This window comes from Vidua chalybeata, chromosome 18, assembly GCF_026979565.1.
Source record: "Vidua chalybeata isolate OUT-0048 chromosome 18, bVidCha1 merged haplotype, whole genome shotgun sequence".
In the NCBI taxonomy this organism is placed as follows: Eukaryota; Metazoa; Chordata; class Aves; order Passeriformes; family Viduidae; genus Vidua; species Vidua chalybeata.
The window spans coordinates 928,334-950,622 of record NC_071547.1 but is presented as its reverse complement, the minus strand read 5'-3'; the positions used below and the strand labels follow the sequence as shown (position 1 = coordinate 950,622).

General features: G+C 48.4%; 1 protein-coding gene across 1 annotated transcript in view; it reads right to left on the bottom strand.

Moving 5' to 3' along the window:
- Nucleotides 1-22,289, bottom strand: part of LOC128797321 (transmembrane protein 132D-like) — a 196,702-nt gene that overhangs the window by 64,002 nt on the left and 110,411 nt on the right. Inside the window, exon 4 of the mRNA XM_053959746.1 lies at nucleotides 15,130-15,313. Coding sequence (XP_053815721.1) covers nucleotides 15,130-15,313 — 184 coding nt within the window. The remainder of the gene's footprint in view (nucleotides 1-15,129; nucleotides 15,314-22,289) is intronic.

Below are 22,289 nucleotides of genomic sequence, written 5' to 3'. Positions count from 1 at the left end.
ATGAATTCAGAATTCCTGCTTCTACAAAAGCCAAAAATACATTCCCTTACTCAAAAATAATAATTTTTAAATCAACCTTTATCATAATATTACCATGAGCATTGAAAAGGATTATCTTATTACAAAAATGAAATTACTTAAATTTACCCTCATTATTGTTTCCCAGGGAAAAAAGAGGCTTTTTTTATTTCATTGTGAATGAAGCTGCTATTTGCATTTAAATGAAGACATCTGAAGAAGAGGAGCTAGAAAGTTAGGTGGTTTTTTTTTTTTTTCTTCTTTTAGAATGGGATTTCATGTCAGTATTCTATAATGCAAACCCAACTCCACTTTCTGCTTCATTAAATAGTCTGTCACAAGCTGCTTTCCAAAAAGCTGTCATGGAGAGTGAGGTACTCTGATTATTCCCAGCAGAGGCTTTGTAATGATGGCAACAATGCAGTGTTGGTATCCCCTGAACACCTGACTTTAGCAAACAAATGAGGTGTTTCCATGCTTGCTGTACAGCATGGATTTTTTTAATTGACTTATCATAATTGGCACACTTAAACAATCTTCTTTCTTAATGCTCTGATAGGAACAGGCTTGTATCAGTGGGATTTAGCTTACCAGCCATTCCAGCATGAACACTCTGAAAAGCAGCTGGGCACAGAAATCCTCATCCCATGCTAAGGACACAGGAATCCCCATCCCATTCCAGCATGAACACTCTGAAAAGCAGCTGGGCACAGAAATCCTCATCCCATGCTAAGGACACAGGAATCCCCATCCCATTCCAGCATGAACACTCTGAAAAGCAGCTGGGCACAGAAATCCTCATCCCATGCTAAGGGTGTTGTAAAGGCAAGCAGGCAGAACACCCCACACTGCACCACTGACACCTGTAGGAAATTCTGTTTTCCTGAATGGGAAGGAGGATTCCAGGGACTGGGACTTCCCTCCTGCATTAAATCCCACACCAAGGGACATTGTGGGGAGAAGCAGAGCCCAGATCTGCCAGGCACAGGCTGTGCACCCACTGGCAGGTACTGAAAAGGCAGGGCCTTGGCAATGCCACCTGAATTTCCAGCACTGCCCAAGCTGGGAGCAGAGGGCACTCGTGGCAAGATCAGGCACGGAGAGAGCAGCACAGGCTGAGGTCAGAAGAGAAGCTCTCCGTAGGGCAGCAAAGAAGAAAGCAAAGCCAAGGCTGTTTTTGTGAGTCAGCCTGGATGGGCAAAGGTAGAAGTTCAAGAGCAGTGTTAAAGTATTATCCAAAACCAGCATGGGAAACATCTCCTTTCTTCCTCTCCTCACATTAAAGTGAGAACCAGGACTGATTAAAAAATGTTCCTTGTATTGAAGGTCCTAACTCTAAATGCTGCACCTTAGAGACTGGTGATTGGAAATGCTCATCTTTGCCAAGTGAGGGTGGTTTGTCACACCCAGAAGACCAACATGAACACAAAGCACCTCCTTCACAGCCCAGTCTGTCCTGGGCAAGGCCTCTGCTCATACAGTGGGAGTCAGTGGCTTTGAACAAGTAAAAATTCTATCTCTTTTAGTCTGCCCAGGCTCCAGCTGATTGGTTTTGCTCAAACACCAGGCTATTTCTCATTACTGATTGGTATTTAATTTGCAGATCCTCTGCTCAACAAAGATAAAAGGTCATGCTCAGGTTAACATATGGAGCTCCTCCACTGTCAAAGATTTCAGGCTGATGATCTGTGCTCCGTGTCTGTGCTCTGTGGAAGTTCCACTCACTTGTAACTACACATGGCACAGTTTCTAAAGCTATTGTATCAGCCACCTGCCAAACACATGGTGAATAAAGCACAAATTTTTATTTTACTAGACACCTCATTTAATTCATTTTCAAGAATAATAAGTTTAAACTAAGCAGTAAATGGTCTCAAGAAAACTCCTTTTAATGCAGCAACGCAGGAATGCTTTGATTAGTTAAACCAAGGGAAAACAAAAACCTGCAGGAAGCTGCAGAAAAGAAAGGAAAATGTAAGGATGAATTTCTCATAGCCAGTGTATTCATGCACAGCCTGGACAATGGAAATTCAGCGTGCATGTTCAAGGACAGGATTTGGTCCAAAGGGATCCATTTTCAAAGGATGCTGCTTTTTCCCTTGCAGCATTTGCACAGGCTCATTAGTGTTTGGGAGGGGGCAGCTGTGCCCTCAGCCTGGCACTGCAGAGGGTCATTCCCTGCTGTGCCTGCAGAAATGGGGCTTTGGGGGTGCATCTCTCACCGAGGTGCACCAGACAGAGCAGGCTGGGTACTGCCACCCTCTGGAAATGGATTTCTCATGCTCTGACTGCTCCCATCTCTGCTCCAGCGATGCTCAAGAGAAGCTTTGCCCACGTTCATCTCTGCTTTATGAAATAAAGGTGCAGAGAGGTCTGTATGAACAGCCAGGGTGTTTTCAGGTCACAGTTCGTGCCCCCTGGAGCCTGCAGCGTGAGCACTCACTCCTGTGTGTGCCAAGCAGCCCTGGCTGCTGGGCTGAGCCCTGCCCTGCCCTCAAACCCTTGGCAGCTGGATGCAACCCTCCAATGACACCCCACAAGTGTTCCTGGAGGAGCCCCATCCCCAAAAGGCTGATCCCAGATAATCCATTGGCAGGGCTGACTGGAGCACCTGACAGCATCACTGTGATCACAGGAATTACCGATGCACCGGGATCTGCCTGGTAACTGAAAATGCACCTGGCAACCCACATTTTTAAGAAAATGAGAAGAAATAGTCTACAAATCAATAGTAATATCCACAAGCTGAGACATTTAGCTTGCCTCTTAGCTGAGGCAAGAGCAGTGAAACTCAGTGTCCCGTGGGTGTGTCAAACCCTGCGCTGGTGATCAGAATATTTGCATTTAACAACAACACACCAGCCCTGCCTCTGCTGAGCAATCACACACAGAGCTACCAAGACAGAACTCACATGCACAGATGGATGAGTTTCTTTTTATTCCCTTTTCTCTACATAAACCTGGATTAAACTAATAGCTGACAAATGCTTTTCTTTCCCTGGCCCTCCCTTTCCCCTCCTCACGCTCCCTTTCCCCTTTAGATGTGACTCAGAAGGAAATCTTTCACAAGCTAAGGCTGTATTAAAGGTTTTGTGCTTTGCAGACATCCAGGAAAATATTAAATCCTACTGGTTTAGTCCTAGAAATAATAAATAAAGCAGCAAATATACAGACACCTTTGAAGCTCAGCTCATGTTTTCCTATGGAAGGCCTCTAGCAAGAAGCAATATAAATGACACTCCCACATGAAGAAAAATAACCAACTTCAATCCTTTAAAATCATTTTGAAGATCAGCTGATGATCTTTTCATACACTTCCACACTGATATCCAGGGCAGAAGTAGGGCATCAATCTCTTCACGTGAACTCTTCTGAACGGGGATGATTCTGTCTCGAGTGCTTCCAAAAGCCAGCTGATGATGTGCTGGAGTCTGGTCAGGAAGAACAAGTCAACAGGGCTGTGCCTCACAGCTCTTCTGCTGATACCTTTATTAATGAGCTTATTTTCATTTCTTTCCAGTGAATTCTGAAAATCAATCCTTTTGTAAACTGCCTTGTGAACAGCATACACGAGGGCAGCTGCAAGTAATTTCTGCAGTCATGAAGAAGTGTGGTCACATATTCCTGCACTCCTCTTCTGCCGTAAATAATTCCATTTGCTCAGTGCTGAGGACTTCTCCAGCAAACATGAACCATTTATGCAAGCAAGGTGGGAAAGGTTCACTTTGCCTTTCCCTCCCGAGTTCCAGCCAAAAGGCAGAGAATGGATGTGGAAAGAGAATCAGACAGACATGAAAGGAAACAACAAAACAAAACCTGCTCTTTGGCCACAGATAGATCAGTCTTTCTTGAAATAAAACCAGTCAGAGCCCATTAACAGTTTTCTCTCACTGCCCTCATGGGCACAGTGACAGGTAAAACGCTCCCTTTAGGTGCAGCTGGACCAACACTTGTTTTCCACAGGGCTTTTTCATAGGTTGGCATTTGGAGTTATTTGTCAAGTGGCTGCAGTGAAACATCGAACTGCAGCCCAAACCAAAGCTGCTGCTCTAACCCCTCCCGTGGCTTTGGGGGTCACCTGGGGGTGACAGTCCATTCCTGCTCTGCCTAAACACCATCACTGCACCTTCTCATTCTTTATATTCTTCCCACTTTAATATGGAAAAAGGGAAATTAGAAATGAAGATAACTCAAACTGGACTTCTGCCTCCTCCTGAAGACTTCCCACTCATGCCATAGAAGCTGAGGGACACAGACAAAGCTCAGAATTGCTTCAGAAAGCCAAGCCTAAAACATTTAGGTTTTTTTACAATAAGAAATTCATAACTCATCTGACAGACCACAGATCAGAAAACACCTATAAAACCTATGAAATTTGAACTGGCTTTTACTGCACCTGCCCAGCCAAGTCCCCAAAGAAGGAGAGCTGTGGTTTCTTGGATGCCAGCTGCAGCACAGATCTGTTCTTTTCTGCTCCTGTTTAGGACAAAATTAGATGTATATTTTACATATTTTTACATATGTTCAGCTTTTTTCCTCTCTGTTTTAAATGTTGAAATGCTTTGTTTTCCCCCTCATGTCTAAGCTTTTCACTTTTTTTAGTGGTTCCTGTTATCACTTTACCAGCAAAGAGCTATATACATATATTAGATTGTACCCAGCTCTGACAAGGAAACTTAACTCCATTTTCTGACATCTTTTTAAGATCAAAGAGAAAATACACATGTGAAAACAACACACCTTCATTTCACTGAAACAGGGAGAATTATTTTTAAATTCAAAGCTGGTTTGCCTCACAAATATTACAACCAGAATTTGGAATTTTTACCCTGAATTACAATGGAAAGTCTCATCACTACAGTGTGTTATCTTTCTTTATCAAACTATGTAAGTTTCATATTTCTATGTAACATAACAATTACTGGGTTTTACAGTCAGCTGGAACATTTGAATGTCCAGCAAGTTATTTCCAAATTGTCTGATTTTCAGGCCAGGTTTAGAGTGGTTTCAATATTGATGTTCCCTCTGTTTGGAGCTGATGGGTGTAGGAATTAGAAGTTTAACATTGCAGGAAAAAGTCACTTTGAACGGTAACTACTGTGTCTCCAGGGGAGTAATTTTGCAGAATCCTACTCCAGGGTAGAGATTCTGTTATTTTATGATAGAACTACTAGTAAGTGGTATGAAAAAGAACCAGACTTTTTTTTATTTAACATTTACATTTCTTATATGCCTATAATTTAGTCTCTTTAAATGTCAAGCTTTTTTAAATGAGCACTTTGCACATTTTGATGTTGTTGGGTTTTTTTTGTATTCTCTGCACAATTAGAAATGACATCAGTGATTATAAAACAGCATTAGGTATTCCAAAATCTCAGCTGTACAGATTTCCTGTTTCACTTTTTCCTCATCCCTTCTCTGAAGGTCACAATAGAAGTGAAACAGATGTGCTGTTATAAAATCTATCTTCTCTGCATTCAGGGAACATTAAATTCTGAGCCCTTCCCTCTGGGCGATGTGGGTCCATGTCCTCTCCCCTGGGGCACATCTCTCCTGCCCCTTCTCCAGGGGGAGCAGGACCAGCTCTGGGGCCCTGTGCCTGTGCTGCTGCTCCTGGCAGCACCTGGGAGCCCCTCCAAACACCCCAGTGCTCAGAGCCCAGCCTGAACTTCCCCGGGCACGGGGGCAGGTGCCTGAAACACAGGGAGCCTCGGGAGCTCCAGCTGTGACTCAAACATCCACGGGAATCCATCCCAGCTGGCTGCTCTGCTTCATCCCTGCCTGCCCAAGCACCTTCATCATCCCTGCCTGTGCAAGCACCTTCATCATCCCTGCCTGTGCAAGCACCTTCATCATCCCTCCTGTCCAAACACCTTCATCCCTGCCTGCCCAAGCACCTTCATCATCCCTGCCTGCCCAGGCATCTTCATCCCTCCTGTCCAAGCACCTTCATCATCCCTCCTGTCCAATCACTTTCATCCCTCCTGTCCAAACACCCTCTTCATCCCTGCCTGTGCAAGCACCTTCATCATCCCTGCCTGCCCAAGCACCTTCATCATCCCTGCCTGTGCAAGCACCTTCATCATCCCTCCTGTCCAAACACCTTCATCCCTGCCTGCCCAAGCACCTTCATCATCCCTGCCTGCCCAGGCATCTTCATCCCTCCTGTCCAAGCACCTTCATCATCCCTGCCTGTGCAAGCACCTTCATCATCCCTCCTGTCCAAACACCATCTTCATCCCTGTCTGTGCAAGCACCATCATCATCCCTGCCTGCCCAGGCATCTTCATCTCTCCTGCCCAAGCACCATCATAATCCCTGTCTGCCCAAACAAGCACCTTCATCCCTCCTGCCCAAGCTCCTTCATCATCCCTCCTGCCCAAGCTCCTTCACCCCCTCCAATCCCTCCCGTGCTCTCTGCTGCCCCACACAAATCCAGGCTGAGGGAAAGGGAAAAGAGGAGGCACAAGCTCAAAGCCCTCCTTGCCCACGTGCTGCCAGGCAGATCCTGCACACAAACCCAGCTCACCCAGCACATCCCCAGGCAGCCCAGACCCGCTGAGGAGAGCCGAGCCCTCCCTGCCCTCCCTGCCATCCCTGCCTGTCCTGCCATCCCTGCCCTGCCATCCCTGCCCTCCCTGCCATCCCTGCCATCCCTGCCCTGCCATCCCTGCCCTGCCATCCCTGCCCTGCCATCCCTGCCCCGCGTGGGGCTGCCCACATTACCACCCTCCTTCCACGCTCTCCCTGCCCTGTCCCACGGATCTTTCAGCCTACTGCCAGTGTCTGTCCCCAAAGCTGTCCCTGCCACAGCCACTCTGCCTCAAGTGGCTTCTGTCCCCACCTTTTTAACCCTTCAGTGACCGTGCCACTGCTCCTTTTGCACGGGCAGGTGATGAAGGGAGCCAGGGAAGCGAGCTGGGTTCAGAATGGCCCAGCCGAAAAGGAATCATTATTGCTGTTTTCAGCCCAGGCGTTTGTACCAAGCCAGCTGGGGAGGAGCAAGCGTGCCTGACTCAGCGATGCTGCTGATAAAGGAGCTGGCCCCGTTCGGCTGCTCGCCCTCGGGGAGCCAGCAGCTCCACAGCTCCGGATCATCGGCCCCTCGGAAGGTGACACACCACAGCTGCCATCGCTTCTGAGTCACCTCACTCCTCAGCCCTCACCCTCTGGCTGGCGTCCTGCCTCTGAGGACATCTCACATAGGAATAGGAATTCTTAAAACCACTGGCTGGGAGAAGGATGGAAAAGTCAGGGAATAATTCTCTTAATTGACTACTCTTCTTACTACTTGTAATCTAGAGGAAATCTAATTAATTCTACATGAAGAACCACTATTCTGTGGTGAAGTGTAATTCCTGATCTCTGGGGCTTCAGCTTACCAGTTGTCAAATTATCCAATTACACACTTGTTAAAATCCATTTTGGGGGGATTTTCATGGCTCGTAAATAAATAATTTTAAAAGCTTAAATCCCCAGGAGGAAAAAAAAAAAAAAAAAAAAAAAAAAAAAGGAAGTCCCCAGCCCCCAAACAGTACCTCAGAATTAGGAAGAACATCTAAAAATAATGTCAAGAAGCTGCACAGAGAGGTCCCAGCCTGGCCTGTCCCAGCAGCACCACAGTGGTGATGATCTGTTTCAGCAGGGAGAAATGCTCTGCTCCTCCTTCAGCAATGCTTCGTTCCAATCACTCATCTGAAGGGAGCCAATTAAGGCAGCACCCCCTTCGTTATGCCAAAGGGAAAAATGTTTCCACAAGCACACCAGCGGAGAGGTGGGAAGCCACGGGAGAGCAGAGCCCCAGCCAGGGATAACGCTGCTCTGGAGCCAGGCCAGGGCCACCAAGCTGGGCCACCAATCTCAGGAGATGCCCTGAGAGCCACAGGAGCTGGGGCTGCCCAGCCCCACGAGGGCTGAGCTGGAGCCCTGCTGCTCCCCAGGCTGCTCCCCACATCTGGAGCCCTGCTGCTCCCCACATCTGGAGCCCTGCTGCTCTCCACAGCTGCTCCCCACATCTGGAGCCCTGCTGCTCCCCAGGCTGCTCCCCACATCTGGAGCCCTGCTGCTCCCCAGGCTGCTCCCCACAGCTGGAGCCCTGCTGCTCCCCACAGCTGCTCCCCACATCTGGAGCCCTGCTGCTCCCCACATCTGGAGCCCTGCTGCTCCCCAGGCTGCTCCCACAGCTGGAACCCTGCTGCTCCCCACAGCTGCTCCCCACATCTGTAACCCTGCTGCTCCCCAGGCTGCTCCCCACAGCTGGAGCCCTGCTGCTCCCCACATCTGGAACCCTGCTGCTCCCCACAGCTGCTCCCCACATCTGGAGCCCTGCTGCTCCCCACAGCTGCTCCCCACAGCTGCTCCCCACAGCTGCTCCCCACATCTGGAGCCCTGCTGCTCCCCACAGCTGCTCCCCACATCTGCTCCCCACATCTGGAGCCCTGCTGCTCCCCACATCTGGAACCCTGCTGCTCCCCACAGCTGCTCCCCACATCTGGAGCCCTGCTGCTCCCCACAGCTGCTCCCCACATCTGGAGCCCTGCTGCTCCCCAGGCTGCTCCCCACAGCTGCTCCCCACATCTGGAGCCCTGCTGCTCCCCACATCTGGAACCCTGCTGCTCCCCACAGCTGCTCCCCACATCTGGAGCCCTGCTGCTCCCCACAGGGCACACCAGAGAGGAGCCACACTGTCCCCATGCCTTAGCATTTAGCTTTTAGGGTTTTTTTTACATTTTCCAGATCCTGCACTGCTTTGGTGCATAACTCTAAAACTCCACAGCCTGTCAGCTGCTGTTCTCCTGTTTTATTCAGACACAACAATTCCTCTCCAGGCCTGGGAATCAAGGACACTGGCTCAGGGCCCTACAGATGGAAACAACAGCAAACTGTGGTGGGAGCAAACTTGGAGTAAATGACTTCATTACCTGAAGCTGTAACTGCAGGATTAACCCCTGATATGTAAACGGACCAAACTTACAAAAGTGTGAAAAATTCATTACCATTGTCCATCTTGGGTCCATCTTCAATAAATACCTGATTTATTCCCCTAACCTTGTCCAGCCTCTGTTCTGGGGAGCCACCCCAGGGCATCAGTCCAGGCTCATCTGGCACAGGTGAGAACATGGGAAATTCCATTTGGACACACAGGGAAAAGCAGAGCTCCCCAGAGCAATGTGGGTCCCCTTCTCTGGGGTGTCCAAGCCCCAGAGCACAGACCCAAAGTCTCTGTGGGCAGGGCACTGGACAGCTGGAGCACTTTCCTACTAAAAATGAGGTCCCTTTCAGCTGGCTGAAATTGGCTCCACAAAAATTATCAAATTCTAAAAATAATTACAAGACCAAAATTCTAAGAACTCAGTTCACCACCAAATTATTTCCGTTTTAAACTCAGAACATTTGTAATAACAGTGGTTTTACAGCAGTGTGAAAACAGGCCGGGACTTCTAAGTCTTGTGTCTATTGTCATAAAGGAGGGAGAAGTTCTGGTGAAACCTGCTCTAAATTCAGATCTGCTGTGTTTTCCTGGTCCTTCTACATTTCACAGCTCCAGAGCAATACCAAGGTTGTCAGGGTGAAGGATTGGGCTTGTCTCAAACCCAGTTCAGTCTAATCAAAAAAACACATGTAACTCACACTTCAGAAAGAACGGCTCTTATGCAAAGCCATTTTTCTTAGGCTTTAAGTCGTCAGGAAAATACCCTTGTGCTTGTTCCTGCTTCTCTGGGGAGCCCCATTTTCCACGTCCCACATCAAACTGTGGCTGCCAGCAGCTGTGCCAGCAGGCAGCCCCAGCCCTCAGCACTCACTGCCCCCCTGGCAGAGCCAGGCTGGCTGCCCGCCGCTGCTCCAGGCAATCACAGCAGTCCTCAGCCCCACAGCAGCTCAGGGACAGACCCGACATTTCCAACCTCCTGTCTGCAGCAGCAACTCCATCAAGATCCCTTTCCATCAGCCTGTGGTGATGCAGGCAGAACAAGGACTGGGTTAAACAAGGTCTGCCCGATGCTCTTCACTGCTCGGCAGTGTGAGGAGCCACAGGTGTGTGTGATGCTGCCATGACCACAGTCACCCTTCCCCTGCGTGCTCCACACGTCAGCACAGAGTCTGTGCAGGGACAGAGCTACTGCCTGCTATTCCAAATGGTAAGGAGCCCAGGGTCCTCCTCAATTCTGCACAGAGAAACCCAAAGAACGTGGCACCCGTGGTAAGGAGCCCAGGGTCCTCCTCAGTTCTGCAAGGAAAAACCCAAAGAACGTGGCACCCGTGGTAAGGAGCCCAGGGTCCTCCTCAGTTCTGCACAGAGAAACCCAAAGAACGTGGCACCCGTGGTAAAGAGCCCAGGGTCCTCCTCAATTCTGCACAGAGAAACCCAAAGAACGTGGCACCCGTGGTAAGGAGCCCAGGGTGCTCCTCAGTTCTGCACAGAGAAACCCAAAGAACGTGGCACCCGTGGTAAGGAGCCCAGGGTGCTCCTCAGTTCTGCACAGAGAAACCCAAAGAACGTGGCACCTGTTGGACTGGAGATGGGGCGTGCTCCGTGGCCCTGCACTGCTCTCATTCCATTCTCTGCACAAACCCAAAGCCAGGCTGGTGGGCACACAGCTGTCCCTGCCACAGCAAGGCCAGAGCCTGGTGAACAGCAGCAAGAGCAGGGAGCTGAATCCCAAACCCAGCCACAGTTCCAGACAGCTCCACCTGGGAATGAGCCCTGAAATCAGCCCTGTTGCAAGGATGTTCACCTCTTGAACACAGACTCGTGGGGACACCAGAGCTGCCACACCAGGTGCCTGGTCCATCATTTGGGAACAGGGAGGTGCCAGCACCACAGGCTCTGAAAAAAGCCTGAATAATTAACATCTACAAACAGGAAAAATGTCTTGCAGCTTCAGATCCCTGTGATTCAATTAATTCCTGAAGCACCTCAGATTCTTGCACGTTAATGAAACACTTTCTCCCATCAGCTGAACGGGCTGACTGCAGTTACCAGGATGTGAAACAGAATCTGATCTGACTCCCACACTGCAGAGATTGATTAACAAGCTCTGCAGTACAAAGTCCTTGCAGTGGAAGTTGCCTGAGCACGAGAACCAATCCATAAGGGAGGTTTCTGGATCCAGGCAAAGCTGGGAGAGCCAGAGCCAGTGAGACAATCTGTTCCTCTGGACTGCCACAGCAACATTCCAGAATCAGCATCAGACTGCTCCAATATCCCAGAAATAACCCAGGGAAAAGCTGTGTTTGCAGTGCTGTCAGGAATGACCCTGGAACAAACTACCAATCAAATCTGCTGACAATATCAGCTGGGAAGGCATCACCAGTACAGAAGTTGGAACTATTAAACAGAAGCAACAGATAAACCCAAGGATTCAGAAAAAAGAAATGGAGTGAAGTGCTGTCACAGTGAGGAGTTTCATCACGGGGACTGACAGTCAGAATTTCAGCCATCAGGGAAGAGGTCTCCAGTCTGAAACAACAGAGCAGCAGAAAGATCTGGATGTAACACTGAGTCACAGGACCAGCATGTGCCATTGTAGAGAACAAGCCCTGATCAAGTGTACAAAAACCCCAGGAAACAGAACCAAACCCTGGCATGCATCTTCTGAGACACAGAACAAAACATTTCCAGGACATAAGCACTCGGACAACACTGGCAAGAGACATTATCTGGCATTCTGACATCATCTGGGATGTCTACTTCCAAGAAAGGTGACTCAAAATCAGAACTGGTGGCTGCTGAGACACTACTGGGAGAATGGCATGTCTGTTTCATGGAGTGAAATTTGAAGTCTTGATGGGTCTAATTTCAGGAAGCAATAGGATATATTTCTGAAAAGAAAATGGTTGCTGGCAACATCACAATGATCCAACGGTTTCTCCCTTTCTTAGGAGTAGATTTCATCTGTGATTCACTAATCATTTTGATTTAAAAAGGCTCCTTTTCAGCACTGGGTAACATTTTAATTAAATATTTGAAAACTTGCCGAATACTGTAATTGCAATTTAAAAGCTATGAATTAGGAAGGTAAAAGCTTTTATCTACTCTCTAGACGTCTCTTTCTTTTTCATAAAGCTGTCAGTGGAAGTCTTTAGGAATATTCCCTGATTGGATTTGAGTAGGACAGAGGGTTTGGCTGATGTGATCCTGCACTGCTCTGCTGCCAGGCAGAACTCAGGCTGCTCCCAGCCAAAAGCAGATCCCCCCAAACCAATCTGTTCCTCTACATCCCTCCCAAGGGGAGAGACTCACCTTCCAGAAAAGCTCAGATTTCACCCAAAAGCAGCCTGATGGTCAGCTCAGAGGGTGGGTGGGGAGAGGAGGCTGCAGCAGCCCCCAGAATCCCACTGCAGCAGCCCACTGGCAATTCTGGTAGCTAAGCCTGAGCTGCACAGCCAGTCCCTACCAGCACATGCACAGCACTGTTTGACAGTGAAATGTGTCAGGTACATGTATTTATGAGGGCACAAATACCCTGGGTATTTATAAAATCCATCAGTGCCAGCCACTGCCGTGACAGCTGATCCCTGTAATTATTAGAAATAATTGTAGTACAAACAAAGTTTCCTTTATAATAAAGAGCCTCTTTACTGCCATAAATGATTTTATTTTTTACCTGGTCTGCTTATACAGCCTCTCATGCTGATGGTAAGTAGAACAGTTTACTTCCTGACAACATATTCATTAAAGTTTTAAAAAGAACATCAGGAGCAGGTTCAAACAATGAATTATCTAGAAGGAATAATGTTAAATTGGTGTTGAGGTTTTGGATACAATTTATTTAATAGGACTGCCAGAAACAGGACTTCTCAGAAGCCAAAATGTGTCTAATGGGTCTGAGGACAAGAGCATGTTCCTTGGCAAGAGGAGAAGGGGCTCGGGGTCAGCCTTGCTTTGACAGTGCTAGGACATACCAAAACAGAGCTTTTAACCAAATACATTTTAAACATTGTATTTCATGTTTACACACTGTGCATTGTAACAGATTTCTGTTCCACAAATGCTCTTTACAGCTAGCTGATGAACCTGACCTCACAGAACAAATGCTCCCCCCGTGTTTCACACAGTCCCAGCTGGCGTGGCATTGCAGAGATGCTTACACTGGTGGAAAAGGTTCTTCTGCTCCACCACCACCCTTCCCTGGCTGCTGCTGACCTCCAGGAGATGCAGGGTAGGGGGATCCTTCTGCCTAACAGCTCAGCCAAGGTTGTTCAACCCCCTTCACCAGCAGATTACAAAATAACTCCCTGTCATTCCAGAGAAATAACATAACACATCCTTTTCATTGTGCTTCTTTCTAAATGGAAGAGGAGAATTTTTTTTTTTTAATTTTTATTTTAATTTGCAAATTACAAACCGGCCTTGCAAGGACCACAGGGAAAACTGAAGTGTCAAACTAATCAAAGTTGGACGCCTCAAAAGGGCTGCACCTGAATCATCACAGCCTGAGCACAAAGTGAAGTGTGACAAAGATCTGCAGGTTCCTAATGCCCTGGAGCTGCCTGCTCATGCAGAGAAGGTTACACTATTCCCAGCCTGCCAGGGACCCAGGGTCTGCTGCCATTTGTCTGTGCCTTCTCCCTCCCCCATTACCCCCACACCTGTTGCCTTGCAAATGCCATCTCCTGATAATGCTCTAGGCTGCACGTGGCCTCTGAGCACAGCGTTCTGAGCTGCTGCAAAATGGGCCTTTCTTCATCTTTAATGGAAATTAAGAGAGTGAGCTGATTTGTAGCAGCTGCCAGCAGAATCTATTTTTGCTCTCAGGAGCTATATTTTGCCACTATATCACTTGATAATAAAGCAATCATGGCTCGTGGGCACACGTGAGGAGAACTGTGGTTTCCTGCCACCACTGGAACCACTGGGGAGGAAACCTTTTATCTTTTCAATTATGTATGGAGAGAACAGAAACCCCAACAGCTCACATTACGTGAATCTGATTGCTCTACAGCCTTAACCCTCAACCAGAACTCGTGTGGCTGCACTCCAGGGCCCAGCTGACAGCAGAGCTGGACTTGATGCCCTAACCCAGAATATTCTGTGAGCACCAGCAGAGAGCTCCCAGGGCTCGGCAGGAGGAAGCAGCCGTGCAAAGGGGTTACACAGCTCCCATTTGTGAGCCAGCCCCAGTTTCAGCTGTGAGACACACCCTGGCAATGAAGGCACGAGCCACCAGAGGGAAAACGTGGGTTTAGTAAAATAATCACAGCATCTGAGTAGTTCGGAAGTTGGAAAATACAAATAACAAGAGCAGCCAGTTCTGGGAGTCTGAAAGTGCAGAGAACACCTTCAGTCTTCAGTAATGGCATAATTAACTTGCTATCACCAGGCAAGCATCCAGGTTACATTTTTTTAAATGCTCTGAGATTGATTTTTGTTTTTCTTTCAGCACTAAATAACAATGTGTCAATATTTTCTAACAGATTGCCCAAGAACAGAAATGAGGCACAGCCAGACCTCACACAAGTGTGCTTCAGCCCTAACAAGAAAGAAATGGGAAAGGGAGAGAAAAGGAAAATGCACAAATTTCTGACTGTACTTGAAATTTGGGTATCTAACAGGCATTTTTTAGGTAAAAACAAGGCTAAAGGATCAGGCAATTTTCAAGTCCTGCAGTTTTCACTGTGACCATGGGGTGACCTGTTGGAATGCATTTCTGTAGAACAGGCAGCTGGCTACGTCCTGCATTTTGTGCTCCCCAGCTAATTCAAATCAATCAGAGCTCGTGCCATTCCTTGTATTCCTTTTCTCACTCTCAAATGGACACGGAGTCAGAATCCAGAATCTGGAAAACCTGTCACTCAGGAAGCCCAGGCCAAGGGGAGAGCACTCCTGATTCAGGTCAGAGATGTACCACGATGAACGGAGTGCACCCACAGGAGCTCTGAGCAGGGGAAATGCCACCAACCCAGCTTCTGCCCCAAAAAATCAGAGCACCAGCCCAAAGAGCAGGAGCTCTTCCCAAGGGAAGCTGTGCTCTCCCCCCACAAGGCAGGATGTGACTCTCCAGGTGTTTCCTGTGTCCCTCCCTCCCTCTCAGCTGCCCCTGTGCACCTGGCAGACACTGGGGTGCAAAGCAGCGCTGAAGGCCTGCAGAATGCCAAACAGCTCCTTACCATAGCCAAGGGGAGAACTCCTACCAGCTCCTTCTGGCTTACGTAGATCTTGGAGATTCCCAGATCGGACGTGGTGTCTCCAGGATACTCCACCTGCCAGGTGATGAGCTGGGTCTCGGGGAGGTCAGCCAGCTCTTCAATTTCAAAATCAATCTGCATGATTTCAGAGGAAGGTCCCTCCGCACTGCAGCAAAGAAAGGAACAGAAATGTTCATTCACATGACTGATAAGCCAGGAATATAATTGCTTTTATATTAATAAAACCTTGGATTAAGGCTCCTTCAAAGAGAGGATTGGGTGGGATGATGGATTTAATAATGCATTAATCATTGGCACTTGACTTAAGATTTCAGGTTCTTTCCCACCAATTCAAGTGGCTCAGCAACACTTTGTGACATGGATCACTGTGCACTGCTCCATTTCACAGGGGGAGAAACACAACCAGATCAAAGGCAAAACAGAGGCTGGAAGTACAGCCTAAACTGACCCCCAGCCCTCCCTTCAACGAGCACACTGCATTTCCTCCAGGGCAAAGCAGCACGTGAGCAAACCTAAGGGGAATCACTCCTTGACAGGGGAAACCACGGCACCAAAAGTATTTTCTGTTTATTAAAAAGACAGGCATGGAAGAAAGGTCAAAGCTCGGGAAGGGGTCCATGAACAAGGGCAGCAGGGAGCAGAGGACTGCAAAAGTTGGAATTAATTTTTGGCTATACTGCTACCTTGCTGTGAGTGTCAGCGGGAAGCTCCTTTTGTCCTTTGCTAAACCAGGAATTACAGATAATCGAGCTTGTTGTGAGAGAGTTACAAAACTGGGCTGTTTCATACCAGCCAGTCCTGCCAGGATCCTTGAGTGAAAACCCCCAGAGGAGAGCAAAGCCTCGCTGGCTGTGACATTGTGGGGGCACTGGGGGCTTGGTGAGCTGTCCTTCCTTGGGTTCCATGATTGTGTCTGAGAATTCCATACAGCAGAAACGCAACGAGGGAAGACTGGAAAGGGAATTGATGCAATTCCTGTAAGGTTTGTTGCAGAACCAGCTACTGCATGGAAAGGCAGTGGAGATTGCATTGTTAAGGTGAGCTCCTTAGGCCAGTGGCATCGAGAGAGACAAGAAAATACTCAATTTCCTGTAAAGCTGCAGAGCAATGTGGACTTTCTTAGCAGTGCACAAACCCAGGGGATGCTGAGAGTGCTTTTACTCCTGAAGCACTGAATGCTGAACCAGCTTCAGTGTTTGTGTGGAGGGGAAAGGAAAGAGCAGAATTTCTTTCTCTGGGACAGTGCTCAAGGAGAGGAAGACTGGCACAGCACTAAAGGGGTCACAAGCCATTTCTGCTGGAGAGGGCAACCAGGAAAAAAGGGAACATTTCAGCAACTGATTAGAGAACCCCAAAATGCACCCAAACCCCAGCAGGCTTCCCAGCTGATGTGGGAAAAGACCTAAAACTAAAGATACACTTTTATGAAGATCAGTTATGACAACAGCCCCAGACTGGGACTCTTCCCAAGGTCCTCAGAGATTTCCACTGTGCTGACTAAATTCAGAGCTTTACCCAGTGCTGCTTCCTGGAGAGGGTGATCTGATCATCTTCAAGGTTTGTATTTCAGTGGATGCACTGTGTTCTTTCTCTCCTGGATGGAATTTAAAGCGAGCCAAAATGGAACACATTTTGTTCAATTTCTCATTTCTTCATGTCATGAAAAAAAGAGCACGATTTCTAAACTAGCACTGAATGCAGTCTCATTTCATGCTGACCTAGGTGGGATCAGAAGCTGCTTTATGCAGCCGTGACTATTGAATCTCAGTTCCCTTGATTGTGTGAGCAGGAACGAGCAGGGCATTGCCCATAAAGCCCTGGCAGAGAGCCTGGTTTGAACAGCTCTACCCCAGCTGCTGTGTTTGAAGGGCTCATGGACTCTTCAGGCAATGAGCCCTGGGGCTGGGCTCTGCTCAGGGCGCCTCTCTGCAGCACTGCCCCGTGCCTGATGCTCCCTGTGCTGGCTCTGCAGGACTGGTGCTGTCACAGGGACTGGGGGCACTGAGGGCACAGTGCCAGACCCTGGGAGCACCAAAACACGCTCAAAAAAAGGCAAACCCCTAAATCTTTTCCAGGTATGCTGGAGACTAGGAGAGGAGAAGTGATTAGGACAGAGTAAAACAAAGGAGGGAGTGAAAGGCAGTGGCAGAGATGGGGAGAGAGAGAAGTGGAGCACACTGATGAACTACAGCTCCCACTGGCACAGCCACAGGAACCCCAGAGGCACAGAAATATTTCTTTTAGGCTCTCCTTCAAAGCAGGTATTTGAATGAAGCATTTCTTGTAGCAAAATCCCACACCTTGCTACAGCTACCAAATGTGATTTGGATAGAAATTATTTGAACCGGCTCCCCTTAAAAGTGCTAAACACCTCCAAGAGAGAAGATAACAATGCACCACAAAAATCAGCAAGAATCTCATCACTGCTACTAAAGATGTATTTTAAAATGTGAAAGTATTGCATGACCTATGATCAGACTCAGGCTGTCAGCACTGGGTCAGGAACCCTGTTCAATTGCTTTACTCATCACTAACTGTGTCAGTCCTCCCACGTGCAAGTCCCATGGATCTGTTTCCCAGTCTGCACTCTTCCTCAGCTGAATTCAGCAACTGAGGTTTTGCAGAAGAGAAATAAGGCAAAAAGCTACCTATCAGAAAGTACAGCTAAAAATCATAAATGGAGAAATTTGCACAAGGGATATTCACTTGTGGAGGTCAGACCCATGAAAATAGGTGTGGCTTTTCTGCTCAAGTCAGAGCTGCTTGTTACAAGGAGGATATTTCTACCCTGCTCCTTGAAACGATGCAGTGCCCAGTCCTCCTCGAGGGGCACGTCCACTTTTTGGTCAGCACAAAGCAGCAGCTGTTGCAGCTTGTCTCTGCTGACAGCAAAGCCACCACTGCTGCCCAGGGTGCAGCAGCACTGCTGGGTGCAGGGTGGGAGGTGACATGCTTGGAAAGTGTAGGATGGGCACCCCCAAAGGCTCACAGCAGCAGTTCAGGCTGAGCTGAAGCATGGTCGAAGTAAAACGGTTCTTGGTGCTGATCTGAAGCCAAATCCCTCACCTGGGTGTTGCTGGTTGAGAGTTGAGCTGCAGTGGAGCTCACTGTGCTGCCCATGGGCTCCTCGTGAGCAGGGCCCTGCTGAGCTCCGTGCCATGCAGACACATCTTGACAGCACCTCAGCCCACACTGAAGACCCCAAAATTCACTGGAATGGAGTAGTCAGGTCCTTCCTTCTGCAGCCAGGATGGCACAGACAGGTTTGTTCTGTGTTTTTTTCATCTGCCTTCTATTCCCTAGCAAGAGATCAAGCAGCTCTTACAAATTAAGAGCCATGGGGAAGTCTGTCCTGTCTCTAGGGGAGTATTTCCTACCTCCACAGGGCCATCCTGCACCTGCTGCTTCTGACCCGTCCCTGATGGATAAATATTGTACAAAAGAAATCTCTTCTGCTGACTCTGGCTCTGAGAGGGGCTGTGCCCGAGGCCCTTGGCCAGTGCTGGCACCTCTGCTGTGACATCACACTTCTCCAGAGACAGAACCATCCTCGAGGGATGTCACACCCTGCTTTGAGGGGGAGCAGCTCCTGGACGTGGGCAGTGCTCCCAGATCCAGGATCCCGTGCTGCCCTCACCAGCTGTGCTGCCAGCTGTGCTCTCTGTGCCCTGCTCCCAACACCAGCCTCCTTCTGCACCTCCCCGAGCAGCCCTGCAATGCCCTCACCATGAAATGTTCCAGGTGTCACCCCTGGCTCCGGCAGGCTGGAATGGACAGGAGCAGCCCAAAGCCATGAATATGCAAAGCAGGATGTGCTGCAGGAAAAGGGAGGAAAGAGCCCACGGGAGAGGAGAGGAAAGGAAATTTGTTTTATTCTCCTGCACCCCACAAAGGTGCCCGGCACATCTCCTGCAGGGCACCACCAGAGTCTGTGCCTGAAACGCTGCACGGGCCAGGGGAGCAACAGCAGAGCTCAGGAAAGGAAGAAATGTCTCCAGGGATAACTGGGAAAACTTTCCAGCACAGAGAAAGGTGGCAGCAGCACAGCTGACCCCAGGAGGCCTGAAGGGGTTTGTGAAAACCATTACTCCCGTTTCACAGGAGAGAAAATTAAACTGAAAATTACTTTCCCATAAAAAGAGGGGATGAGATGATTTATGCGCCACAAAGTGGAAAAGAGGTGACATTTCAGACAGAAGGTAATTTTTTGGGTAAAAGTAAGGTCACGTGCTATGCTGTCATTCAGACTAAACCACCAAGTTTCCTTCCCTGTGTGGGAGGAAACATCAACCCCTGGCAGATGTAGGATAAATGCCTAAAAAGCCAAAGCCTCACCACGTTGTAACAAAGCTCCATATTTTTTAAAAAACATTTCATTTCTGATACAGATTCTGTTTAAAATGAAAAAAAAAAAAAAACCTTTTCCTGTGGTATTTTCCCCAGAATGTAAACAATTTCACTAAAAGGATTTTACAAACCTTCTCTGCTCCTCTCTTCTGGAGTTTCAAGCCATTACTACTGATATCATTCTTGTTTCCTAAGCAGGAATGAGGAGGTGGAAAGGAAATCAAAGGATCACTGGAGAATCAGCCCTTCCTTCAGAATATTTGCTTTTTGGTTCCTCCTTCCCTTCTCTCCCCAGCCCCAGAGCTCCCCTAGAGCACATGAGCATTGCATTTACACTCCCCTAGAGCAGCAGATCCCCAGCAGTGCCAAAGTCTTTAAATAAAGTGGGTTTTAGCCATATTTTTGCAGTGCTCCTGGGAACATGCAGCCCAGTAACAAACTGTCTTCACACCTAAACAGATTTTGGGTGGGGAAAAAAAGGAGGAGGAAACTAGAAGATATTAAGAGAAAAGAAACCACTGAGTGAAAAATCTCCTGTACCAGAAGGAATATACTTTTATATATATATATATATATATGCATCTATATTTAAAGTAGCCAGGAGAGAATCCTGATAATATTTTAGTTTATTCTCACGAAGACAAGATTGTCTGTCTAGTCTTTGCTGAATTCTTAAAAAATATCCACAACTCTGGTCTCAGGAGAGAGAATCCTTTTATTTGTGAGGGTTTTTTGTTTGTTTTAAGAAGCCTCTATATCTGAGTCAAACTCTTGTGGCAGGAGGGACATTTGCATTCCTCTCCACATTTGCTGGGGAGACAGAGATCACATCTCTGCTGAATAAACAGCTACTTGCAATGCAATAAACTCCTCCTGCTGGCATGTCTGACAGCACCTCGTGGAGACGTGCATGGGATGAGCAAGGGGGGATGTGGGGTCCTGCAGGGCACCAGCGAGGCAGTGCCAGGAGCACAAACCCACCAGCACCGGGGGCTCGTGTCCAAAAAGGGGTCAGAGGAGTCTGGAACCTTATTTGAGTAAAGGGAGAGGCCATGTCAGAGCCCAGCTCATCCCTCTGGCTGCCCTGGCTGGCTCCAGACCCTGGCAGGGGCTCAGAGACCTTGGCACAAAGTCAAAAACACCTGTGGCTTCCATTTTAGCCCGTGGGAAAAGCTGCCAACTCTGTGTGAGGAATTACAAACCACAAGGATTTGAGTAGTGTGGGAGTTGAATTAACACAGGGTGGAAAAGTAGAATTTTGGGGTTTTTAGAATGGGTTTAAAGGGGACAAGATGGAGGGATTTGGGTGTGTCCTGACCTTCTCCTTCTCCTTGCCCTCCATGTCTTGCTGTGCTGGTGACACTTTTCTGTTGGTTTCAGGCACAGACACACTGTCCAACACCAATGACAGACATTGGCACGTTATTGTAACCATGGCACACGGAGTTTTGGGTATAAAATGTGAACACTGCCCTGAGGGCAGACAGAATGCCATGGCCGAGCTGCTGGACAGAGCTCAGCAGGGCAGAGAGAGAATGTTCTAGATCAGGGAAAATAAACAGCCTTGAGAAGCCGACCCTGCACATTCAGACTCCTCCTGTGGCTGCAGGGCTGGGAGAACAGGGACTTTTACACTCTGGGGTCACCTCACCCAGACCCCAAGAGCCATGGGGTGTTTCCCATGGGTCTCTCAAAATTTTGGAGGATGCAGCCTCCTTTTTATCCCAACTTTATCCTGGCCACATTTCCCTCTCTCTTTGCCCACTTGCTGAGGCACTTGAGAGGTACAGACTTCCCAAAACCCCTAATACCTAAGACCCCTTCTAATGTATAACCCCACCTTTTCTTCTCCTTGTGTCAACCAGTGGAATTCCTTATGGAACTTGTGGTTCTCCCCATTGCTTTTCATTTCTCTGTATCTAACTTCACCAATCTGCAGAGCCACAGTTGGTTTGTAAAGACAAACCCCTCTCATTGCATTCATCCATCAGTGGAATCCTTCCCACTGTTTCTTGTATCTCTCAGTGCAGTTTTATCCACCAGCAGGCCCAGATTTGTTTGTAATCTCGTTCCAATCCCTGGTTCCTCCAGGAGGGGCCCTGTGTGTGTGTCCAGGGCTGGTCCAGGTGGGCTCTCCTTGGTGCTCCTCTGTTCCCTGATTTTTAAAAGTGTTTTCTTTTACAGTTCTTTTGAAAGTTTTAAAGTTCTGATAAAACTTCTTCAGCTTTCTGATAATGTTTACATATTTGAGAGTCAGAGTTGCCACACAGTTTCATGTATAAATAGAATAGTTTCCATATTTCCCTGGGGGTGAAGAGAAATGATGGATTGATCTTTGGACCAGTGTGGTTGGAGAGGTGGTAATTCCATCCTCCAGCCCACGGGCACCTCTGGAATTCTAGAAACACCAGATGTTTGAATAAAACTGGGTGTTTTTCTCCTTTGAACTTCCCAAGCTCTGTGCACTCATTTCGTGTCCCATAGTGACACTCAGGTCCCACGGGGCCAGGGCTCTGCTGGGACCTGCCCCAGCTCAGGCAGCAGGGATGTAAACACCCCCTGGGCCAGGTGAGATGGTGCAAAGGGCACGAGCACGTTTCAGCTCCTTTCCAGCGTTTCCTTGTGTGTGCTCTGTAGCTGCAGCCAGACTCGCTGCCCTGGCTCTCCTGTGCTCTGAGGCACAGCACACCAACTGCTCTGCTGCCTGGGGAGGGCTGGGCCACTGGACACAGCCCCTCTGTGGCTGGCCAGGCTCTGGGAGCCCCTCTGGGCCA